Source organism: Symsagittifera roscoffensis, chromosome 2 (genome assembly GCF_963678635.1).
Source record: "Symsagittifera roscoffensis chromosome 2, txSymRosc1.1, whole genome shotgun sequence".
Classification (NCBI taxonomy): Eukaryota; Metazoa; Xenacoelomorpha; order Acoela; family Convolutidae; genus Symsagittifera; species Symsagittifera roscoffensis.
The window spans coordinates 26,735,681-26,759,952 of record NC_087063.1 but is presented as its reverse complement, the minus strand read 5'-3'; the positions used below and the strand labels follow the sequence as shown (position 1 = coordinate 26,759,952).

At 37.0% G+C, this 24,272-nt stretch overlaps 2 protein-coding genes across 5 annotated transcripts in view; both read right to left on the bottom strand.

Annotated features, from left to right (window-relative positions):
- The window catches only part of LOC134840560 (DNA-directed primase/polymerase protein-like), a 58,044-nt gene that overhangs the window by 10,507 nt on the left and 23,265 nt on the right, over positions 1-24,272 (bottom strand). The window lies entirely within an intron of this gene.
- Positions 5,749-22,632, bottom strand: LOC134840559 (sodium-dependent neutral amino acid transporter B(0)AT3-like). 3 transcript variants are annotated; one of them, XM_063856463.1, is made up of 8 exons: positions 22,293-22,632; positions 12,541-13,350; positions 12,077-12,299; positions 10,917-11,643; positions 8,835-9,540; positions 7,391-7,558; positions 6,767-7,182; positions 5,749-6,363 (listed from the first exon to the last, which is right to left on the bottom strand). In XM_063856463.1, exons 2-8 carry the CDS (start codon positions 12,846-12,848, stop codon positions 6,032-6,034), a joined length of 2,880 nt encoding a protein of 959 aa, XP_063712533.1. In that variant the 5' UTR covers positions 12,849-13,350; positions 22,293-22,632; the 3' UTR covers positions 5,749-6,031. The 3 variants fall into 3 exon arrangements, with proteins under 3 accessions (XP_063712533.1, XP_063712531.1, XP_063712532.1); XM_063856461.1 differs by lacking the exon at positions 22,293-22,632 and adding an exon at positions 22,073-22,185; XM_063856462.1 differs by lacking the exon at positions 22,293-22,632 and adding an exon at positions 21,851-21,937.

Here is a 24,272-nt window from a genome sequence, read left to right as displayed (position 1 = left end):
CATCGCCAAACTTCATCCAAGAGGCTTTCAAACAAATCGAATCATGATTACTTCGATCGTTCGAGGATCTTAGCGCAAAGCGGGAGCTGGGAATATCGAGGGCGCTGATATCGAATGATACGGAATTTCTAACAACGATAATAAACGGTTTCATAAAACTGGCGATTTAGTTAATTTTCGAGACAGGGTTGTTCCCGATGTATTTTCGGTCTTGAGAAAAATCTTGCCTGGTCGCATAAAACAATGACTGATTCTGTTCTTTTAAATACAGACCCTCAACACCAGCGAATTCATCATTGGTTAGGTCTAAATTTGAGGCTGAAAAATACGTGCCAATGACTCTACTTGCGGGACAGCCAATTACCAGGAACAAAAAGATGCTAAAAGAGGCAATGAAACCGAGAATGTCAATCCAGTGGCTTTTCAATCTCTGGACCAAATTCATCCTCATCGGACGATGAAAGAGCTGTGGTGCCGAAAAGACAAGTGGCCGAATGGAAAACCCTCCCGAGCTTCTCTCCCACCCTTTCATCCGAATTGCCCTCTAAATCTTCCACGCCTTCTTCCCTCTCGAATAGTGGTTGGTAACCCTTGAAAAAAAATTCCTTTTGATTTTGGTTCTCAAAATGACTGAGAATTTTGTTTTTTAAGATGCGAGTTCAATTCGTCTTTCAATGGTGTTTTTAGATATTCCGCGAAAAGTTTTGGACCGATAATCCCACCCAATACAAATGAAGGCGCTGGACAAGAAATGAGCCAAGAGATGTTGATCATCCAGAAAAGTCAAGCCGCAGGAGTTTAACGGCTTGACATCCGCAATTTTGAAAATTCAGGCCAGGAAAATCAAGATGAAGGTGAACGCCAGGAAAATCTCGAGGAAGGAGTTAACAGTCAGGAATTTCACGATGATCGTGGAAGTCATGAAAAAATGCAAGACAAAAACGTTGATAATTTGACGAATCAGTTGGTGACTAATTCAAAAACAGAACCTCCCTTGCTAGAGCTTCAATCCCCAGTTTAACTTAGCTTTTAGTTTTCATGTACAATCGATGTTTTTGTTTATAAGCGTTCCTATTGTTGGCTCGATTTTATGACTGACTTTTTTGAATAAAAATAATCAAATTTGAGAAGTCTGCATCAAAAGTGAATCAACTAGAAGTCTTTGAAGATTTTTTGCGCCATGTTTACTTTCGTAATCGAGGAGCGTTTTGTGCGTTTCTTTTGGCAAAATAATTTGGATTTTGCTGAAAAAGAAACCCAAAGTCGAACCGTGAAAGATAAAACTTGGCGAACCGGGAAAGATAAAGCTCACCACTCGTAACGTTTAAGAACTCAACGAGCAGAAACTAAACGCACGTCTTTTGTCAGCTTTTTTTTTGTTTTGTGAGTATATTCTGAGCATACATTTTTTTGTCTTGAATTAGAAAACAACGGGTGCATAAATTTTTCGTATGTATGGCTCTTTTTTGCGCGTACTTGTTGCAAATAAACCGCTGCCTAATTGAACTTGGCAGCCTTATTGCAAATACAACCTCCCCGCCTTATTGCAAATACCCCTTCCCCGCTTTATCGCGTTTTTTTCCTTTGGGGCGGTAGCTATTTCTGAAATGATCAGATTCAAGGTCAATTTTGTTAACCGCAGTTTGCTCCGAGAAAGTTTGAAACTGGCAGATTCCAAACAGGAACTTAGACTCGAGACGGTGTCTTTTCTGTGTACTTTTAACGATTGATCTAATTAATGCAAAATTCATTTTACCTTGATCTCAGTTCTACGCAAATTTCATCGACGAGGCTTTCGAACAAGTCGAATTCCGATTACTTCGAGCGTTCGAGGATCTTATCGCAAAGCAGGAGCTGGGAAAGTCTAACAGCGGTAACGCCCGGTTTCCAGAAAAATGGCGTTTAAGTGAACTTTCGGGACAGGGTTTTTCCCGATGAATTTTGAGAGTTGAGAAAAATTTTGCCAGGTGGCATAGAACAATGATTGGTTTTGTTCTTCTGTATACAGAACCTCAACCTCCGCAAACTCCCCATTGGTTAGGTCTATCTTTGAGAGACAAAACTGACAAAGACTTGCCGATGACTCCTTCCACTCGTCAGAAAGCCAAATACCAGGGACGAATAGATGCCAAAAGAGGCAATGAAAACCGAAAATGTCAATCCCACTTTCGTAATCGAGGAGCGTAATTTGCGTTTCTTTCAGCAAATTAATTTGAATTGAACTGAAAAAGAAACCAAAAGTAGAATTAGGCGCGATTTTTTTTCGCTCATCGAAAGTCGAGGTCACTTTGTTTGAGAAAACAGGATCAATAGGCAATTACTCCAACGGAAATAAAAAAAAAATAAAAGACATTTTAGAAGGTTAGCTTACATCTTAGATTTAACTGTAAGTCGTTTTCAATTCTTTAAACGGCGCCATGTTTAACAGCTTACCACTCATAACGTTCCAGAAATCGATCTGTCGGCTTAACTAACTTTATTTCAATTGTACACTCAAACATCAGAAAGCAAACGCGCGCTGTTACTTTTGTCAGCTTTTGCGCGCAACTATTTTTTTGTCTTTAGTTCGTATATTTTCAGCATATATTATTTCTTTGTGGAAAATTAGAAAATAATGAGTGCATTAATATTTCTTATGTATGACTATTTTCCGGTGTCCTTATTGCAATGACCCCGCTGCCTTAATACAAATACCCCCATAAATTCATATTCACCATATTGGTCTGCTAAAACTCCTAGCACCTTATTACCAATTCTATATGATTTTAACGAGGAAACTACATTCGTTTTCTCCGATATTACTTTTTGAATTAGTCATTATTTGAGGCTGATTTGAAAATGAATATAAATCCGCTAATTGTATGCAAAGTTCCATTGCAAAGGCCGCTGATTCTTTTTTTTCTGTCAAAATGCACGCCTTGATAAAAGATAAACCAAAAACTTTGAAAATCTGGTGTGGTGACTTATTTTTGCTACTCTTCCTTAATTGGGAATTTAGAGACACTTTTTCTGTTTAAATTGAGAGTTGAAAATTGGATCATATTAACCAATTGGACCTTGATGCCTCATTGCAAATACCCCAGCTCTCCCTCCTTTTTGCAAATACCCCTTCCCCCGCCTTATTGCAAACATTAGTGACTCAGGTAAGAGTTCAATTTTGTTAACCACTGTTTGCTCCGAGAAAGTTAGAATCTGGCAGATTCCTAACATGCACTTAGACTCGAGACGGTGTCTTTTCTGTGTACTTTTAACGATTGATCTAATTAATGCAAAATTCATTTTACCTTGATCTCAGTTCTACGCAAATTTCATTCGCGAGGCTTTCGAACACGTCGAATTCCGATTACTTCGAGCGTTCGAGGATCTTATCGCAAAGCAGGAGCTGGGAAGGTCTAACAGCAGTAATGCCCGGTTTCCAGAAAAATGGCGTTTTAGTGAATTTTCGGGACAGGGCTTTTCCCGACGAGTTTTGAGAGTTGAGAAAAATCTTGCCAGGTGGCATAGAACAATGATTGGTTTTGTTCTTCTGTATACAGACCCTCAACACCCGCAAACTCCCCATTGGTTAGGTCTATTTTTGAGAGAGAAAACTGACAAGTACTTGCCGATGGCTCCTTCCACTCGTCAGAAAGCCAAATACAGGGACGAATAGATGCCAAAAGAGGCAATGAAAACCGAAAATGTCAAGCCAGTGGCTTTTCAATCCCTGAACCAAATTCATCCTCATCGTACGATGACAGACCTGTGGTGCCAAAAAGACGAGTGGCCGAATGGAAAATCCTACCGAGCTTCACTCCCACCCTTTCATCCGAATCGCCCTCTACATCTTCTTCCACGCCTTCTTCCCTCTCGAATAGTGGTTGGTAACCCTTAAAAATTAATTTTGATTTTGCTTCTCAAAACGACTGAGAGTTTTGTTTATTAAGATGTGAGTTCAACCAATTTTAAAAGACAACCATACCTCCCTTGTAACCAAGTTCCTAGCCGAAACCCCTCCGTCTAAAGTTATTTGTATCCCTCCCCCAAAGATTGACCCCTCTGAAAAATCTCTCCCACGTCCCACGCGCTGTAAGCTCTCCCAACTCCGGTCTGGGTACAGCCGGCTCCTTAACACTTACCTATCCCGCCTCGACAGCTCCATCTCCCACCTTTGCCCAACCTGTTCCCTTGCCCCCCACACAACATGTCACCTTTTCAACTGCTCCCAAAACCCCTTCCCACTCACCCCAGCAGACCTGTGGCTTCGGCCGGTAGAGGTTGCTAAGTTCCTTGACCTGGAGACAGAAGAGCCCAACCCGACCCGCGTGGGCTAACAACAACAACAGTTCAATTCGTCTTTCAATGGTGTTTTTAGATATTCTGCGAAAAGTTTTGGACCGATAAACCCACCCAATACAAATGAAGGCGCTGAACAAGAAATGAGCCAAGAGATGTTGATCATCCAGAAAAGTCAAACCGCAGGAGTTCAACGGCATGACATCCGCAAATTTGGAAATTCAGGCCAGGAAAATCAAGATGAAGGTGAACGCCAGGAAAATCTCGTGGAAGGAGTTAACAGTCAGGAATTTCACGATGATCGTGGAAGTCATGAAAAAATGCAAGACAAAAACGTTGATAATTTGACGAATCAGTTGGCGACTGATTCAAAAATAGAACCTACTTGACACCGCTTCAATCCCCAGTTTAACTTAGCTTTTAGTTTTCATGTACAACCGATGTTTTTGTTTATTAGCGTTCCTATTGTTGGCTCGATTTTATGACTGACTTTTTTGAATAAAAATAAACAAAATTGAGAAGTCTGCATCAAAAGTGAATCAACTAGAAGTCTTTTAAGTTTTTTTGCGCCACGTTTACTTTCGTAATCGAGGAGCGTTTTTTGCGTTTCTTTTAGCAAATTAATTTGGATTTTGCTGAAAAAGAAACCAAAAGTGGAACCGCGAAAGATAAAGCTCACCACTCGTAACGTTTAAGAACTCAAGGAGCAGAAACCAAACGCACGTCTTTTGTCAGCTTTTTTTTTGTTTTGTGTGTATATTCTGAGCATATATTTTTTTTGTCTTGAATTAGAAAACAACGGGTGCATAAATATTTCGTATGTATGGCTCTTTTTTTGCGGGTTCTTGTAGCAAATAAACCCTGCCTAATTGAAAATACTCCTCCATAAATTCATATTCACCACACTGATGTGCTAAAACTCCAAGCACCTGTTTAGCCATTCTATATGATTTTGAAGAGGTAACTACATTCGTTTTCTCCGATCTTTCTTTTTGAACTATTCGTTATTTAGGGTTAATTTTCTGTTGATTGAAGTAGCTCATATCAACAGAAAATTTCTACCAGGAGTCTTAAATTATTATGGATTGATTGAGATCGAATGCAATTCTAGCTAAGATAACTAAAGCAGCCGACTAAAAAAAAAACAGACAACTGATAACCCGAAAAATAACATCAAAGCACAAAATTTATTGTTTGCAAAAATTTAGATGTCCCGCACAGGCTTGAACCTACAACCTTTGTCATCCCAAATATGACCCAAATCCCAAAACCGCAGGTTCAATTTAATTTTATCTGAATCGAGAATAAGCAATTTAAGTATTTGATAATAGACAAAAATTCGGTTGTGTTATATGCATAAATTAGCCGTACTTTGCTTGGATCACTTTGACTCAATTTCGTCGAAAACCCTCTGACTGTAAAAACTGTCCACCACGTTACAAATTGATAGCTAGAAAGCTGAAAAATGTTGCAATTAAATTCACTAAATTTTACAATAAAATAAATACAGTCCAAAAATACTTGACTAAAAATGCAGCTTAACAAAAAACATAATCAGGTTCTATCTGTCATCATAGTCTAACTCAGCAATAGCCAATATAGAATTAACAGAAACAAAATCTCGAATACATAAACGGTTCGGCTAAGCTACTCCGAAAGCAGTTTTTCAAATCAAAACAAAGAGGTCGAAAGGTGCAGCAAGTCTAAGTCGTCCTAAATAAGTATCTATCCACGTGAATAAACATTTCTTCAGTCGTCAAAAGTTCTTCTCTATGTCAACCACCAATTGACCAGGCTTCGGTTTCATATTCAAGGCCAAATCACTGCTGGAGGAAGAAGTCATGTTGTCGTAATCAACCGACGACCCCTGACGTTCTAATTTCGCGTTCGAGGTCGGAGGTCTAGAAGGAGATGATGACGTATTGGACGAACAGGGGATGGAGCTCTCAGCAATTGGGGGCTGGAATGCGCCTACGAGGGAAGGTCTTTTCACCTTCAATTTGATCGCTTCCTGAGGAGGCTTTTCATTCTTTTGTTTTCCATATAGATTTTCTGTCAGAAATCCGTTCATCTCACTGGTGATCGAACCTAAAATAAAGCGCGCGTGAAATTTTGCGTTCCTTTCTCAGGTTTTTTTTCGCCCATATGTGATTTCATGTTGAAAACAAGCACACATATTTGAATAATTTGATGAGGAGTCAAAACCGTAAATTCACCTTGGTAAGTTGGACAGCCGAGGTATGTTTAATTGATCAATTATAATTTTCGCCCTAGTCAACTATGAATTACCCATATTCAAAAAATACAAATTCCACTGCCAAATCTGCATGTTGCGGTAAATCTTTTGAGTTTCAAAGTTTCTGAATAATTTCCAATAAACTTCACCCGACTAAACTCTAATAAATAACATTAACTTTTTGCAACTCGTGGTTTGAACTAATAAATCGTGAAAAAACTACATACATTTCTTCAACTCATACTTTCGACTTACCAAGTGTGAGTTCGTTCATGCTGTCATAAGCATCCCCATTTGCAGCCCCCGACACCATTTTCAGCTCTCGTCCGAGTGGCGCATCCGCAGTCGACACCTGTCTAGCAGGCGGGTACAGGCTCGAATCCGAAAACCTCTCTTCAGCTGATGGTTTCTTCATCCGCAGAATCCACCTCTCCAGTCTATTCGGAGTATAGAACTCCACGTTGTGCTTATTCCACAGCTTATTCAACACATGTTCGCTCACAAAATCGTCCTCCACAAAGTTGAACTCTATCTTCCAGCATCCCAGCTTTGTTCCGATGAGGATTATGGGGATGGAGAGGGTGGACAGTGCGGCCACTATTCCACACAGGAACTGGGCCCAAAGAGGCAGCATCTCGTGCTTCACTACTTTGCCCAGGTTGTCGTCCCACCTACACACAGCAAAGACATTAAGTTGGAACCATAGATGTTACAAAAATTAACATTTCCATATTTCTAATATTGACATTGTTTCAACTAGAGACCTTTTTTGAAATTTGCTTTCTATTATCGTTTATAAAATAAGAATTAGACATGATTTTGCGCAGATGTTTCGGAATTAAGTTTAAAAAAAAGATTGTATCAGCAATCATCATTCACCTGTCATAAGTCTCTCCCCCCTCGTTGATGACAGAAATGACACTGCCAAGGAACAGGGTGGCCATGAGGGTGGGGGTGATGTATCTCCAACAGAGCAGGAAAAAGAACGAGGGTCTTCTCCCACACATCAGATGGATGTCATCTGCCACTCGCTTGATGCCCCAGTACCTGCAAGTGTGCAAAAATCAAAAATTAGATAGCGAACCTTAATTCAACACAGAGACGAAGCTGCACACCACAAACTATAAAACACAGCCAATCGAAGATTGGAAAAAAGTAATGAACGCAAGTTAACAAAAAAACACTGACTCTTGTTGAAAAAATCTCAACTATCGAATTTCAAAGAAAAACAATAGATGTCCTTTAAGCTCTTTGAATTTCTAGAACGATTCACGACTGGCGCTTTTTTGATAACATTAAACCAATTTCCAAAAAATGGACCAATAGGTAAAGTTTTTATTCCGCTGGAAATGTAAGAAATAAATTCCACTTTCGAAACTAGAAATTGTTCAAAATTTTTTGCGCCATTTCCACATTTGTATTTGGAGTTTTTTTTACGTAACTTTCAGCAGATGAATTTCAATTGAACTCAAAAAGCGCATTCATAAATGCATTAATACTTATCAATGCACATCTGTATTTATTGGAGACTTTTATGACTTTTTCCTGGAAAAAAAAAACAAAAAAATCAGCAAGACCTATATAAGAGTCTTCACTACGTTCATTACTCTTAAACTGGAAATAAAAGACTTTTGTCTTGGGCTGGAATAGAATTTTCGACCTGGAGACTAAGAGCCACGCTAGCTTCGAAAATACTTACACTAGCCACTAATAAAACAGCCACAGAGGCTATTGAAAAACCAGTTCTATGCAGCAAAATTGCCACTTAAACAACTACACATTGCCATCAGACAGTTGGAAAAGAGTCAAGGAACGCAAAAAGAGAAAAAAATGACTTGTGACCTTAAAGGTCTTTGAATTTCATGAGCAATTTATATTCGGCGCTTTGTGATTAAAAAAAACCCAATTTGAGAAAACTGGATCATTAGGAAAAGCTTTTATTCCGCTGGCAAACCTAAAATTAAATTCTACTTCCGAAATAAGAAATCGATCACCTTTTTTCACGCCATTTCCACGTTTGTATTCGGAGAGTGCTATTTACGTAACTTTCAGCAGATGACTTTGAATTGAACTGAAAAAGTGCATATATACCGAAGTGCATTCATAAATGCATTAATATGTATGAATGCACAAAATAAACACAAAAAAATCATCAGGACCTTTATAAGAGTCTTAACTACGTTCATCAGCTCTTAAAAATTCTAGACAATAACTTCCACCTTTTCCAACAGTTATTGTTCAAACTTGCTGCACATCTGAAAGATCCAATAGCGATTTTGCTGAGTTGGATCTTAACAACAAAAAGAATTAGTTAAAAACTAACCAATTGATTGCGAGCAGCTCGAAAAAGGTGATGATGAGCAGTGGTAGAGTGACCGCATACTTGTCAAATATCTGCATGAAGTACTCTCCATTTGTGAGACTGAAAATCTGAGACAGAGAAAGACAGGCCAAGCATGTCGAAATTGAAACCATCTTCGGAGTCACGTTTCCTTTTAGAAAAACGTCGTAGAGCGAAGTCAGGATACCTTGTAGGGTTCCGAACATAGATCCGATTCCAAGAGTGACCAACATAAGGAAAAACAGAGCCGCAAACAGCGGTGAAATAGATCCGAAACTATTCATGGCTTCTGTAAATGCGATAAACGCGATTCCAGTACCTTCAGCCGCGTTGTCCAGGAAGTTATTAAGTACACATTCCTGGGGTGCCTGAGTAGAATTGAGTTGCTCTTTCTGCTGAAGACATTCTTGGTACTGCTTTGTAGCTCGGAATCCAAGAACACAGAACACCACAATGCTGACCATGATTGACGTGGCACAGTTAATGAGTCCAATCAGAATGCAATCTCGGTAACAGTTGTTGTCCAGGGGCATGTAGGACGAGAATGCCATGTAGCCTCCGAATCCGACAGAGAGCGAGAAAACTATCTGTGCCGATGCTTCCAACCAGAGAATGGGATCCCACAGTCTGGACATGTCTGGTGAGAACATCCTCTGAAGTCCATTTTCGAAGCCTTCCAGAGTAAACCCTGAAACAAAATTCTACCACAGTCATGAGATAATGACAAGTCTTAGCTAACAAGCCAGCTATAGTTTGTATGTGAACAAATTACGGCTTAGAAGACATATGCAAACTATTGAATACCACAGTCAAACTTAATGAACCTTGCAAATGACGTCTGCGCGAGCTCAAGCTTATTTCTTCGCCGCAACTATAAAAGAAATTCGATTCGTAACTAATCCAAATTTGAATTGCTCATTCACTCGGCCACAAAAGTTCACAAAGTACTTGCGTTCACACGAACTGGATATAAAATACCTTCGTAGTTTTTTTTATATGTCAGTATTAAAAAAACAAGCGTCACGAAATATAGCCAACAGACAGTAGGAAACTAGTCAATGAACGCAAGTGAAACAGAAAAAGCTATTGACTTGTTTTTTGAAAAAAACCCCAAAAATAACTTCAGCACAAGACTTGTTTTTAATATCATATTTTGGGCATGTAAGGCGTCAAAGCTCTCTAAAATTCTAAAACAATTTATGATTGGCTGTTTTATGATTTTGATAAAGATAACCCAATTTGAGTAAACTGTATCAATAAGTAAAACTTTATATTTTCGAAACTAGAAGCCGATCACGTTTTTCGTGACCTTTACACTTCCACTGTTCGATTGTGGAGTTTGCCTTACTTTTAGCAATAGAAATGCACTGAACTTAAAATAAAATCACAAGTCAAACCGCGAAAAAAATTGAGCCTGAACAAATTTTAAGGCTTTTCTTTATAAAAAAAGTTTTAAAAAATCATCGAGACCTTTATATGTATCTGAACTACGTTCATCGACTTTTATTCGAACATAGCCAACAGAAAATTGGAAAAGAGCCAATAAACACAAGAAAACACAAAAACAACATTGACTTATTTGAAAAACGTTCTTTTTGCGCCAATAGCTGCATGCTAAATGGCACGCATGTAAGTAGACCGGTACCAAATAATTTTATTGAGCTGGGAATCTGATACTTAAATTCCATTTTCGAAATTAGAAGTGGGTCACGTTTTTCGTGACCTTTACACTTCCGCTGTTCGATTAGGGTTTTACCTACAAAAAAAAACTTATCACGACCTATATGAGACTCTTTACGACGTTCATCGTTTACTCTTACACCACTCAACTAAAAAAAAACTAACCGTATTTTAATATAAGGTTGACCATTTCAAAGTGAAATCTAGAAATTTTTTTAGAATTTGGTAAAGGAACAATTCGGGATTAAGGTTTAGATAGTCAGAGCTGATCTATTCGCCTTCGGAGCCCAAGCTTTTGCCTAAATAATGCTGCTGGTGCAGGATGGAGTTTTAAATTAGCATGATAGTGATTAGGTCAATGAATAAGATCGCAGCACTAGTTACCTCTGATGAGAAAGATGGCCATCACGAAATAAGGGAAGAGAGCTGTGAAGTAAGACAGTCTGCCCGACCTTCTGATTCCCTTATTGAGAGACAGGAAAATGATGAGCCATGCAAACACCAAGGTCGCACTGATCTTAATGTTGAATCCCACTCCTTCGTCAATAGCCGGGGAAACATCCAGGGTGTTTCTGTACCAGAAGTACCTCACAGCTCCCCATTGTTCACACTCCGCTAAGGGTCCCTCTTTATCTCGCAAGTCTGAACAATCGTACCAAGGTGCAGGGTATCCGAAAGATTTTAATGAGTAAAACAGGCACCAACTAACGACCACACTGTAATACACTGAATTCACAAACGCCACTATCATACACGCGATTCCGATTCCACACGCAGCTGGGTTTATTGCCGCCCAGACCAGCAGAGGACCTCTCTGCATCCTCTGACCGATTGAGACTTCCAGGACAAACATTGGCAAACCGACAAAGCAGAAACTCAGACAGTATGCAATTAGGAAAGCACCCCCACCATACTTCTGTGCCAGCCACGGAAATCTCCAAACATTTCCTAGTCCAATGGCAAATGCAACACATGATAGGAGATATTGAGCTTTGTTGTTCCACTTTTCCCTGTTCAAAATATCATCGTCTTGACCTCCACTTTTACTGCTGCTCTTCTTTTTCGGATAGCGATTATTGATTTTGAGCAGAGAAGCTGGTTTCTTGATAGCCTAAAACAAAAAGAAACAGTGAATATCAGAAAAAACTTTAATTGTGTGATTGAAGCCTTCCAATCTTATTCTATGTTGAGCATATTTCTGGGGAAACTTGCCCAGACACATCGGGTGCGATAGTTTCAACTTATTTTCTCTGAAACATAGTTTTGCTATTATGATAACATCCTGTTTTATGTTGCTATCTATTGAATAACAGTAGTATTGATGATTTAATGTCTTACAAAATGCAAACTATTCCACCCGTATTCTTTGCATTTCTGATAACAGCTCCTATCAATCAAAGCAAACAAATCAGCTTCAGCATGATGAATGCAATATGATTTTCATCATAAATTTGTCAAATTCAAAAGATAATTCGTGTGGCGTTTCACTGCTTCATTGAAGAGGGGAGGAGGGGCTGGGGGTATTGGCGGGAGTCAATACGTACTTCGTATTGCCTGTTTTGATTCTTCTGCACCGTGACAGTATTGGTGCAGCGACTCTTGTAGTAGCTTTCCTTGTGCTCGTAAACTATAGTTCTTCCTTTTAGTCTCCCCACATAGTAGAACTCATGGGGTTTGGATTTAGCCAGATCTTGGGACTGGATAGCTGCGTCTTCGATAACACACAGCATTTGGTCTCCGAGGCCACCATACACCACCCAGAAGTCACTGAAACAAATCAAATAATTTAATTTAGCTAAGAGGAAATCAACTTCAGTCTTTCAGTGCCTGACAAACGTCAAATCTTGTAGCACACTAAGAATAATTTGTTTAAAGATTTTTATCTTAAGACGGATTGCCAAGCGCTCATCATGGAATGGCATATTTTCATTTCAAACATGACTGAATTCGAAGAATAATATCAGACGTTTTTCACAGAAACTATACACTGAAAATGGACTGAAATCACCTTCTTTTTTGGGACGGATTGTGTATGATGGAATTGATGAGGACAAGAGTGGCTGGGAACTCGACCTCTGCCCCCTCCTCCAACTGCGAGTAGTCTAGAAAGGGCGTGAACTGAATGAGTCTCTTCTTGTCCGCCAGCATGTTGAACTTAATGCGCCCACTAACATTCCCTATTTTGATCACGTCCGATGCACCCAACACATCCACACCCACAACACTCGCGCCTCGTTGTCCATTCCCCAAATCATAGCCGTTTAGCTTCGTAAAGTTGGGAACAGTCGAGAAGCTGGTTGCTGACGTTTCGGTCATTCTTTGATATTTGTCCGCAATTCCGAGTCCAACTCGAACTTGACCAGGTTTCAAGTGGATTCAGCCGAGTATACAATTTGTTTATTATCGAGCTCAAATTTGCAATAAGATTTTCTAGCAGTTTGAATCAGATTCAACCGGGGAATCTTAAGTATCTAGACGCAGTATTTAATGACAAAAATTCAGAGTAAATTTGCTAACAGGTGATAGATAAGGTGATATGGAATTTGATTTAATCAGGCAAAATTGAATTTGGGAGCCAGTTGCGAGATTCAGCTTAAATGTATGAAAGGGCGAGGTTTGTTGATTGATCGGACTTATGAATCGATTAAGTCTCTACAGTCTAAGGTATCAGTCAAGATAGAAGTAATCACAAATAATAATAGTAATTCTGTGATTTGAAAGCTCAGCAATCAATGGTATCTGATGGTAAAATTGAGCCAACGTACAATTGCATTTTGTAGTCATGTTTACGTCTTTTTAAACACTCAACACAGTGCCTCTGAAACGCAATACACATAATATGATACCGAATGACACACAAATTAATGCCTCAATCGACATGTTCAAATGCATATATTTGTGATCCGGATAACTTATTTGGATTGTTTGCGCAGCATGATGATGCACCAAAACAAATAAAATTGATACAGGAGCCAAAAATCAAACGACCTCAAATCCAGTGAGTGATTAAAATAATTTTTAGAGATCGTCTTATCAGATTCTTAACATTCTACGGACCATGCGAGCAACACACCCCCAACCCCCCCCCCCCCCCCCCCAATTGATTTAGATGAGAAAGTTCACTTTGTTTTTAGCAAATTGAACGATGCGAATTTTCAACCAATCAGATAGCAGTATTTTTGAAAGAAATACAAATAAATTAAGTTGAGTAACTACAGTGCTGATTTAAATTATCCGGACGGGGCGGGGGGTGTTCAACAGTGCCGAAACAAAAAATGTGTTCAACAGTGCCGAAAATTGTGGATATTTGAAAATTTTGAATTCTATTTGCTAGTAGTTGAAAAGTTGGTTTGAAAACTGTTTTGTTTTAGAGCGAAAACGAGAAAATTTGACACTTTGCTGAGTTAATTCATTGTTCAAAAATGTATGACGCCGAACTTAGGCAACTTTTGTTTGTTTAACAAGCGGCATCCATTAAAATGGCGATTATTGACTTTTCAACTTCCGTCGATTTGATTTAACTTACTTGTCAGTGATTTGGGACCAGTAAAAACAGTTTTCAAAAAATCTTTCGGCACTGTTGAACAACATTGTCTTTTTGCGCACTGTTGTTCTGTCCCTATCCGGACAAAACGAACATTTGAATTTTCAAACGTGTTTTTCTCAAATTAAGTTGAGATTAGACAAAAAAAAACAGAACAAAAATTGCTTAAAATTTCACCAGAATTTTCCTCGAAATTCTTAACCAAACTTTTACCCCACACATGGGTCATTTTGGTTGTTTTAAAAATCAAGAATTACGCTGAAACTACCAAGTTAATTGATGAGAAAAATATATCAAAAGAAACCTCTTACACAGCACAACAAAATTTTAGAAGTGTAAAACTTTCGACAATTCGCGTGAAGCGTTTGAAATTTGTTTTCAGCCAAAGAGTTTAATTTTTTAAAGTAAAATGACCTTTTCTGCCTAACGATTTTCCAGAAAAATAAAATTTCCAAAAATCTGTATAGGAAAATATATTTTTGGTTGATAGCCACAAAAGATCATTGCTACTATATAAAAATCAAAACATTTGCTGAAAACAAATTCTAAAAGTTGTACGCAAATTTTTGGATGTTTTAACCTTCTAGAACTTTGCTGGGCTGTGTAAGATGCTTCTTTTGATATAACTTTCTCATAAACTAACTCGGTAGTTTCAGCGTATTTCTTGATTATTAAAAACCAAAATGACCCATTTGTGGGTTAAAAGTTTGATTAAAATTTTCGAGGAAAAAATAGCACCATATTAATTCTAAGCATTTTTTGTTTTGTTCACTTTTTGTCGAATCTCATACCAATTTTGAGAAAACCGTTTTGTACGATTTTAAGAGAGATTATATCTCCACTTACGCGTAAATAGCGCAAAATGATAATTGTCACAAATTTGCCATCTATGAGCTCCCACAACTTCACGAAAAATGATCATAGGTGAATCATCTTTTTAATTTTGAGCTCGAGACAACACTATCTTTCGGAAGATACAAAAAATTCAGTCAAAATGGCTAGTTACCCAGCAAATTGTTAAATTCGTCTTTTATTTGGTTGAGGGAGGGGGAAAGTACACTCAGGGGCGGACGCCCCCCCTCAGGGATTCGAACCCCTGCCAACCCAAAGGGTCCCCCCTTTAGTACTTTTTAAGAAATCCATTTTTGGCCGACCGACCCTCATACTTTTCTTAAGGCGCCTTCGGCGCCAATATATACTAATTTTGAGGGGGAGCGCGCGCCAAAAAAAACGCGTTTTTTTGTCAAAATTTTCCAAAAAGTGCCCAAAAACGGCTTTTTTGACCTGTTTTTTTTTCGAAAATTGCCTGCGGCGCAGAAAATTTGGCCAAAACAGGTTCTTTTTACTGCTTTGGGAGAGCTCGGAAAATCAATCTGATCGACCTAAAAAAAAAGGTCGTAAAAATTTTCGAAAGTTTTTTGAAAATCCGCCCCCCACTCGAGAAAATCCTAGATCCGCCCCTGAGTACACTTGGTCGATGTTGGAGAGAACGTTCACATGAGCCCATTCTAGCATGTGAACGACGTTTGTTCAACATAAGCGATCCGATAAGAGCTTATTTAAATTATCCGGACACAATAATCAAAATTTGAAATTTCAAACGCGTTTTTCTCAACATGGGCCGAACATACCTAGATAGAGCAAGTAAAGACTCCCCACCTTACTATTTAAAAGGAAGCCAAACTCTTGACTCTAATTGGCTGAAAATACCAACGTAGAACCAAATTAACATACTCTGAAGCACTTTGGGAAAGTTAACTTAGTCCGACTGTTTCATTGGTTTCTTACAATACCTATTTTGCGGATTGATGTTAAGTGGCTGTTTTGCCTGGACACGAGGTGTAACAAAGATTCTTAAAACTTGCAATACAGAGAAACAGTAAATATAAATAAACAAGAAAATTTTACCAATTTCTTAGAAAACTGAAATATATATAAAAAAAAACAAGTAAGAACAATCAGCCCCTAACAAAGTAAACTCGGCCAAAACTTACAAAAGAGCAAGGCGAGACAACCTATAAATACAAATTGGAAAGAAATCAAAAGCTATCGCTATTGAACGAATGCTCAGCTTTACCATCGCCCGCAATTTTTCCCTGAAAGCAAACACCATAAATCAAGGAAAGCACTATGAATAAGCATAGCCAGCTGACAGTTGGAAAAGTATACTACGCAAGAAAGCAGAAAAAAAACGGACTTGATATTTGAAAAAAAAACTTTATTTTTCAAATTTTAAAAGAAAAAAATAGGGCTTTTTACTTATTCCGCCCAAAAATCAATGTTTCAACATCTCTAGCCAATCAAATTGGAGCAAAATAGTTTCAGCTTAAGATGTTGAAATATTGATTTTTTGCTACAGAAAACAGCTACCGGAAAAAATTGCTTAACATCTACTCAAAATTTGGCCTTGTAGAAATCGGCTAAATTAAAACGATCGCATTTGTATTAACCAAACGAATCAGTGCTAGCATTGTTTTGTATTTATATATTGAAAACAACAAAATCGCAAAACTTGTGCGGAATAAGTAAAAAGAACCAAAAATCATGCCCTTGAAGCCCTTTGAATTTCACGAACAATTTATATGGTGCATTTTTGACTAAAATAGCCTAAGTTGAGAAAACTGAATCAATAGTTGAAGTTTTTTATTTTGCAGGGAAATCTGACAATTAAACTCCATGTTCGAAATTATAGTCGATCACGTTTTCCGTGAACTTTTTACTGTTCGATAGTGGACTTTGTCTTCCTTTTAACAAAAGAAATGAACTAAACTGGAAAAAAAACGAGAGCCGACTGCTATTCAATGAAAACCTTTTTTGCCAATACTTCTATTTATTTCATTTTTTTCTTCATTTTATCCCAACTCCCCCCTCCCGCTATTTAAAAAACATCGACATATTTTAGAGTCTGCTAAAGGATTAATAAAAGCAAATTGCTGACCTCAATTCTTTTTGAAACAATTTAACTGGCAGCTTACGCTAAAATAGCATGAAATTTATCGCGCGTAATTATCCCAAACTGGTCACATTGGCTATTTTGAAAATTCCTCAACTTTACGATAATGATCACATTTTAAATATCTTTTTAATTTAAGCTCAGCACAATAAAACTATTCGAATAATTAAAAAAGTCAAAAATAGCTATTTAAAATTTCGAAAACGGAGAAAAAAACACCACGAGCACAAATGTGCTGTCATTTTCTTCGAAAGTCGGAACAAAGGTCAAACTGTGAAAATCTTTTTCCTTTAACAGATTTTCATTAACAAACAGCAACGCTTAGACATTAAACACAGAGGAATTTTAAGTTGATAAGATTTAAACATGGCAAGATAGTGATGCTCGCTTTTGAAAAATACAAGAGATATATGGATGAAAAACTTTTAAAAAATCATCGAAATTTGAAGAAAAAAAATGGTAGTGCCGTATGATCAATCTCATTTTGCAGCCCTACATAGGATTCCAGAAACACGATGCTATATTGTGAGCAATAAAAGAGCACTTGAACATTGTATAAGCTCAGCGAAAGGCGATATAACGATGAAAACATTAAAAACATTGCGAGATAAGTCACTGCTTCAATATGCAAAAATCTATTGATAGATCTACTGTTCAACATGCAAAAGCATTACGTTGTAAAATCCTAAAGATGGCGAGATAATGAAACTCGCATTTAAATACAAAATAGACGAAAGATTGAAGCATTTCAAGTGAGAAATGATCCATCAATTTTATTGTAACAGAAATACCCAAAAAGCTCAAACCAGGATTTGAATCAAAAAAGTTTTACAAAAAAATTAACATTCTTACACAAAAAAAGCAAAGCAGAGCTTCACGTCACTTGCGATTAAACACAAGCGCTGCATTTCAAGGAGCGATGAAAAAATAAGGAGGAAAAAATATACTTTTCAAAAAGCAGTCAAAAAACACAACCACCAGTATTTACTTGATTTGAGAAAGTAAATTTTAAAACTCTTGAGATCTTGCAACACAAAACTACTGAGGTTTTCAAACAAAAAAAAACGATTTATAGCCTATGAAGCGACACAAAATTAGGTAACTAAGCCAATAAAACAAGCCGAAAACGTTTAGACCCGATAAAGCTTTTCAGCAAAAAAAAACAGAGACAGACAGGTGGAAAAAAGTCAATGAATGCAAATTAACAGAATAAAAAAACCCACGTGTTTATTGAAAAACCTTATCTTTGAAAAAATAGATGCCCTCAAAGCTCTTTGCATTTCAAGAACAATTTAAAACTGATCTTTTTGACACTTTGATCAAATTAACCCACTTTGAGAAAACTGGATCGATAAGTAGCCTTTTTATTTCGCTTGGAAATTTGAAAATTAAAATCCATTTTCGAAGCTAGAAGCCAATCACGTTTTTCGTGACCTTTACACTTCTGCGGTTCGATAGTCGAGTTTGCCTCCATTTTATTTTAAAAATTGAACTGAACTTAAAAAGAAATAAAAGTCAAACCGGGAAAAAATAAATTTGAGCCGTTTTCCTGAAAAAAAACCAACAACGTTCATCGACTCTAAAAATTAAAACCAAAGAAAATTTCAGGGCTAATAACTTTACCACTTACAGGAGTAAATCAAAAAACACTTACACCTAGAAGGAAAATTACTAGCAACACAAGAAACCTCCCCGATGTGGCAATTACGTCGACAAAAATATTGTAGACAAGCGAAAGTCCGACATTTGAACTTTTTCCTTAAAGCGTTTTTTCCTTTTTCATATAAAAAACAAGGACCGGCCGGGACTCCCTACCCAGACAAGGATACAAGGAGGGCAACTGCCTTACCTTTAGCCCAAGTGAGAACGAACCTGAAAGTTGTTTAGTTTCAATAATAAAGCAAGTAATAAAAGCAAGTAAGAATTCTAAAGGTTGTTAACGGGAAAGTCTAGTTACCTATTAAAGTAATAACAATCGCCTCCTGTGTCTCACCTGAACTCCAAGCTGCCACATCAATCAATGTAATTATAGAAGCGCAAACCAAAACGTAGTCAGAGACAAAGAAAGGACAAATTATTCAGCAATTTTTTCAATTCCAGAAACAGGAAATAGACAAGTCATTTCAAGTTCACTATATAAAATGCCGATACATACGAACGCACACAAACGCGACAATAACTTAAAAAGTGAGCTGCACTTTCCGTGAAGCCTCCGCATATGATACTACAGATAAATAACCCAAAGCATTCATGTCCTTAACCTCGCTATTTTTCGACACCCATAACTAAAAGCACAAGCATGAAACCCATAACTAAAAGCACAAGAAAATTTATCTCAACAAATAATATGTTGGTGTAGAGTCCTTGGGAAAAATAACTTATAAAAAATATCAAAAAGAATCAAAGAATATTGAATTCTGAAACTGAGCCAATCAGAATTCAGCTAGTACTATCACCAAGCATAGGCACAGCCGCCAGAGTTGGAAAAGAGTCAATGAACGCATGTAAATAGGAAAAAAACTGACTTTTTTGAAATCTCAACTTACAAATTTCGAAAAAAAGATGACCTTAAAGCTCTTTAAATTTCTAGAACAAAACATGATTGACTCTTTTTTGATAAAACTTAACCATTTTGAGAACTAGTCTTCAAACACTAGCCACTAATAAAAAGAGATACAACCCATAGCCACTAATAATACAACAGATACAACGCACGCTATTAAACTACCAGTGGTAAAAAGCTAGGAAATTAACTGGGAACGTAACACAAGTTTAAACTAACCGAAGCTTCGCACCACTTGCGATAAAACACACATAGCATGACCAACTCACCAACAAAAAAAATGAAAACCGCAGACAAAAAATTCGCATGCGAATTAAGACCATGTTAAATAGGCAATTAATAAAAACTTAAAGGGCTTAAAACAGTCGACAATTCATGACAATTCATTAAGTTGAAAAATTGTTTTAGAAAAACTTAAAAATCAAAAAGATGTTGTGCGTCCCCTTCCCCCTCAATGATGGTATATTTGCGGAATACACGACGCTAATTTCTATTTTAAGCATTTAGTACGATCCACATCTTCAAACGACCCACAACTACACCAATAAGCCGATAAAATATAAGCCAAAAATAACTTGACCCAATTAAGTCTTGAACGAAAAAAAGGAAGCTATACGAAGTCAAGTTTAGTAAAATTCCAAATTGCAGGGATAAATCATAACACCTACAATTAAGAATGGTAACAACAAAAAACAACTATGATGTGGCAACTAAGCCGACCAAAGATGACAGTTGGAAAAGTGTATGGAACGCAAGGCAACAGACAAAAACTGACTTGTTTTTTGAAAAAAACTTCAACTCTCGAACTTTAAAGAAAAAATATATGGCCATTGAAAAATATATGCTCTCTGAATTTCAAGCACAATTTACGATTGGTGCTTTTTTGATTAAAAAACTAATCCAATTTGAGAAAACTGGTGCAATAAGTAAACTTTTAATTCCGCTAGGAAATCCGAACATTTAAACTCACTTTCGAAACTAGAAGTGGATCACGTTTTTCGTGACCTTTACACTTTCGGTGCTTCAAACTGGAGTTTACCTTCCTTTTAACAAGGAAAACAAACTGAACTTTCAAATAAGTCTTAAGTCACGCGAAAAATCAAAAATAAAAAAGACCTGTATAAGAGTCTTCACTACGTTCAATACTCTACACAAAATGCCGAGTTTTTTTCAAAACGGATTATTTCCCGTGTGATTTGTCGTCCCAGGACTCTTGAAAAGTGGGTCAGGACTCGTGAGAAAGGTTTTGAGAAATAAGATATGAGAAAAAGTTTTGAGTGCCCTTCCCCTCTAGAAATTTAGATACAAGCTGTGTTGCTTATAAGACGAATAAAAGCCTTTATTAGATAAGCACGCTCAAATTTGCCTGCTGGGTAAAGCGAAGCTGACGTAAGTACAATTTCAGAAAGCCTGTGAAAAAAACTATTTACGGGAAAAATCTAGTACCCAGTTGCAAGACTACGGGTAGATGTAGGAGTAAGAAAACGGTTAAAAAAAACTAAGGAAGTCGGAAAAACGACTAATTGTTTTTTAAAAAGTTTCATAGAAAATGCTTTACTTTTGTACATACAAAAACTTTTAATCGATTCACAAAGAAGATCAAAAGCTTTCCTGCAATAACAGAGTTTTACAGCTCTTTGAAGTTCAAGACTCGTTATTGATTGACGTTTCTTTTTGATTTAACGAAACCAAGATTTTTTCTTGAAAAAACCAAACACGATTTTAAAATGAAAAATCAATTCGTCTATTAACGGGTACCGTCAAACATCTGATATGTCAAACATCCTAAAAGCCAAAAATTGTTGCAAACATCCGAGAGGGAGCCTTACTAGGGTTTCTAAAGTAGGGCAAGGATCCGATTTCTACCGTTCGTTTTAAAGCTGCTATAGTGACCGAATTAATAGTGACCACCGCAGTCGCGCCAACGTGTTGCGAGTTTCCCAACTAGAGCCCTTTATCACCGCAAAGCGGCGACGCACACGTAGAGCGTCACCGGTTACCTTTCACCGAGAAATGGCTTAATTAGAATCGTCGAATTGAATTCTTTATTCTGCTGAAATTCGAAGGTAAAATTATTACATAATTATTATATAAGTTCGGATGTTTGACATATCGGATATGCCCTAGACCCTTTATTAACACCTCGAAAGACAATATACTGCAAAGACTAGAAGATCATATAAACACTGGCAATAACTTCAAACAACTTCATAAATCTGGGGCAAGAATGGATAATGAAAAATCAGAAAATAAGAAACCTTTATGATTCTATTACTATTATTTAATCCGGCTTCCTGACTTTCCGATTGAATTTAAAGAACATTGCCGCAAATGATCCCTTTCTAAATTTGATTTATTTGTCCAAATGCATTTGACAGCTTCCTAGATCGCCTTTTTCCATTCTGGTTTGAAAATCGATCAGGGCACCTTGCAAAGCTCAAAGAAATTTCCGTTAATTTAGAAGCAATTGCAAGACTCACCTCAAGACAAGGGGTTAAAAGACTCTGGTGAAAAAATCACACTCTGGCAGCCGATTGATACAAGAGCTAATAAATAAGCAATCAGCTAAATAGCTATCGAATATCAAATATCCGCAGTGTTAAATTACAAGAAAGAAAGGCTATATAACGGATTTGGCCCCTGGTAGCTACGAACTAATTCAATTCAAACGTGACGTGAACCGAATTTTTACATACTTACCATGATTGCAACTACGGAAATTCCCAGCAAATTAACCAGCATTGACGAAGGCTTTATAAAACATTCCGACTATTAGAAAATATAAAATGAACCAGTCTCGCAGAATAATTACATCAGAAAAAGCACGTGGTGTCGGAATCAAAATGATTTTGAATACTTATTTAAGACATTTGATACAACTACAGTCGTATAAAAAGGAGTTCCCTGCCGTGAAAGTGTTGAATTAAATATCTTGGGAAATTGTTGAAGTAAAGCCACTCAACAAAGCGTGCGTTCCTTCAGCTAAAAGTAACAAAATAGAATTGTATTGTAAGGAAAGAAAATGTGCGTTAGTTTGATCAGAACACGTTTAGACAAACGACAAACAATAATATTGATGATTATATTATAGGCAGTTGGCAATGTTTTTTTTAAATCAAATTTGATAATTGACGCACGGAATTTTGATTTGAAAAGATTTTAAAAAAATCAACTCCAAACGAACGCTTATTTAGCATATGTTCATTAATTTCCCAAGCCACTATTTTATTCGGTTTCCACAATATTTTTTCTGCATCGATTAAATTTTTTTCACCAACAAAGACAAAGTAGACAGATATTAAGCTTTAGGTCCTCACAAGTACTCAGCCCCCCTCCCCCCCCCCCCCCCCCCACAAAAAAAATGAATTACATTAAACTTTCAGTTAATCTACGGGAATCAAAACTGTGCAAAAACTAAGTTTTAACGAACGGAAGGCTACACTGAAAACTAACCAGAGGTTGATAAAGGGTTCAATCACTATCCCAGTCGCAGATTACCATATGTAGTATAGAAACACTATTTTTCTTTTGAAAAAATTTAGAAATCAAGCTGCGGATTTCAATATCATTCAGTTTCAAATGAGCACGAACCAAAAAAGAAGGAAATCAAACTGAAATGAAATCTCAGCTTCCAAATTTTGTATAAAAAAGAAAGCTCTTTTCACAGTAGATTAACACCTATATGCTGTGAAAAACAAAAAACAGCAATTTGAAATGCAAAAAAAAGCAAGAATGGTTCCATTTTCCGCATATAAACAGCGTGGAAATGAAATCGAGGATTGCAAAGGAAATTCTGTTCCAATTAGTGATACTAGTTCATAAGAAGAACGTGCTCAGTGCAGTGCCCAAAGATTGGTACCAAAAAATGAATGTTTGACTACCCAAATGAAAGCAGATATGGTTCGCATCAAAATGAATTGAATTAAAAAAAGCAAATATCATGTAAAGAGCACAAAAAATGCGAGAGCTATCAAAAGTGTATCAATCATATAACCGTAGCAAATCTCAATAAAACCTGACTCAAAGGTAACATTTAAACAACGAAGACTCATCAGCTGTATATGTACTTACATATTTCAAGTTGAAATTGAATATTTTAACCTGGGATTGCTTGCTAACCTTTGTTTTTGCTTCAGATTCATAATAGAAGGAGCTTTAAAAGCAGCCCAAGAGCTAATTTAAAAAAAATTGGTGACGGTGCACGTAGCACATAAAGTCACGGCCATGTTCGTTATTGTATAAAATAAATCGAAAACACTTTCAAAAACAATTGTGGTTCTTTTAAAGTTTCATTTAAGAGGAGAGGTGAGAGAGATAGACGATAAAGGTAGCATTTTAAAGCAGCACTTAAGGAAAAGTACAAAAAATTTAAAGTTTTTGAAGTTTTTTCCGAGAAAGGGCTAGAAACACAAGCTCCAGGGCTAAAACTATCCTGCGGTAGCTAAGCTTGGCTAGCCAAAAATTATCAAGTTTTTTTAGGTGCAAAACAACTAAACCGATCTAAAAAAGACGAAACCATTCAAGCCAAAGAAACTTTGAAAGCAAAAAAATATATATACAAAATCATAGACTTACAAAATAGAGTAAACTTAAAAAATACAGTAGAAAAACCGAAGTGAAATTCAGCTCTTGGAAACAATTGTTTATAGAGAAAAATCCATGCAACATGAACAATATTAT

Coding starts and splice junctions, on each gene's coding strand:
- LOC134840559 (XM_063856463.1), bottom strand. CDS start 12,848: ATGACCGAAACGTCAGCAACCAGCTTCTCGACTGTTCCCAACTTTACG. Junction 11,644..12,076: donor ATCAAAACAGGCAATACGAA/GTACGTATTGAC, acceptor TTTTTGTTTTAG/GCTATCAAGAAACCAGCTTC. Junction 7,183..7,390: donor GGGGGAGAGACTTATGACAG/GTGAATGATGAT, acceptor TGCTGTGTGTAG/GTGGGACGACAACCTGGGCA.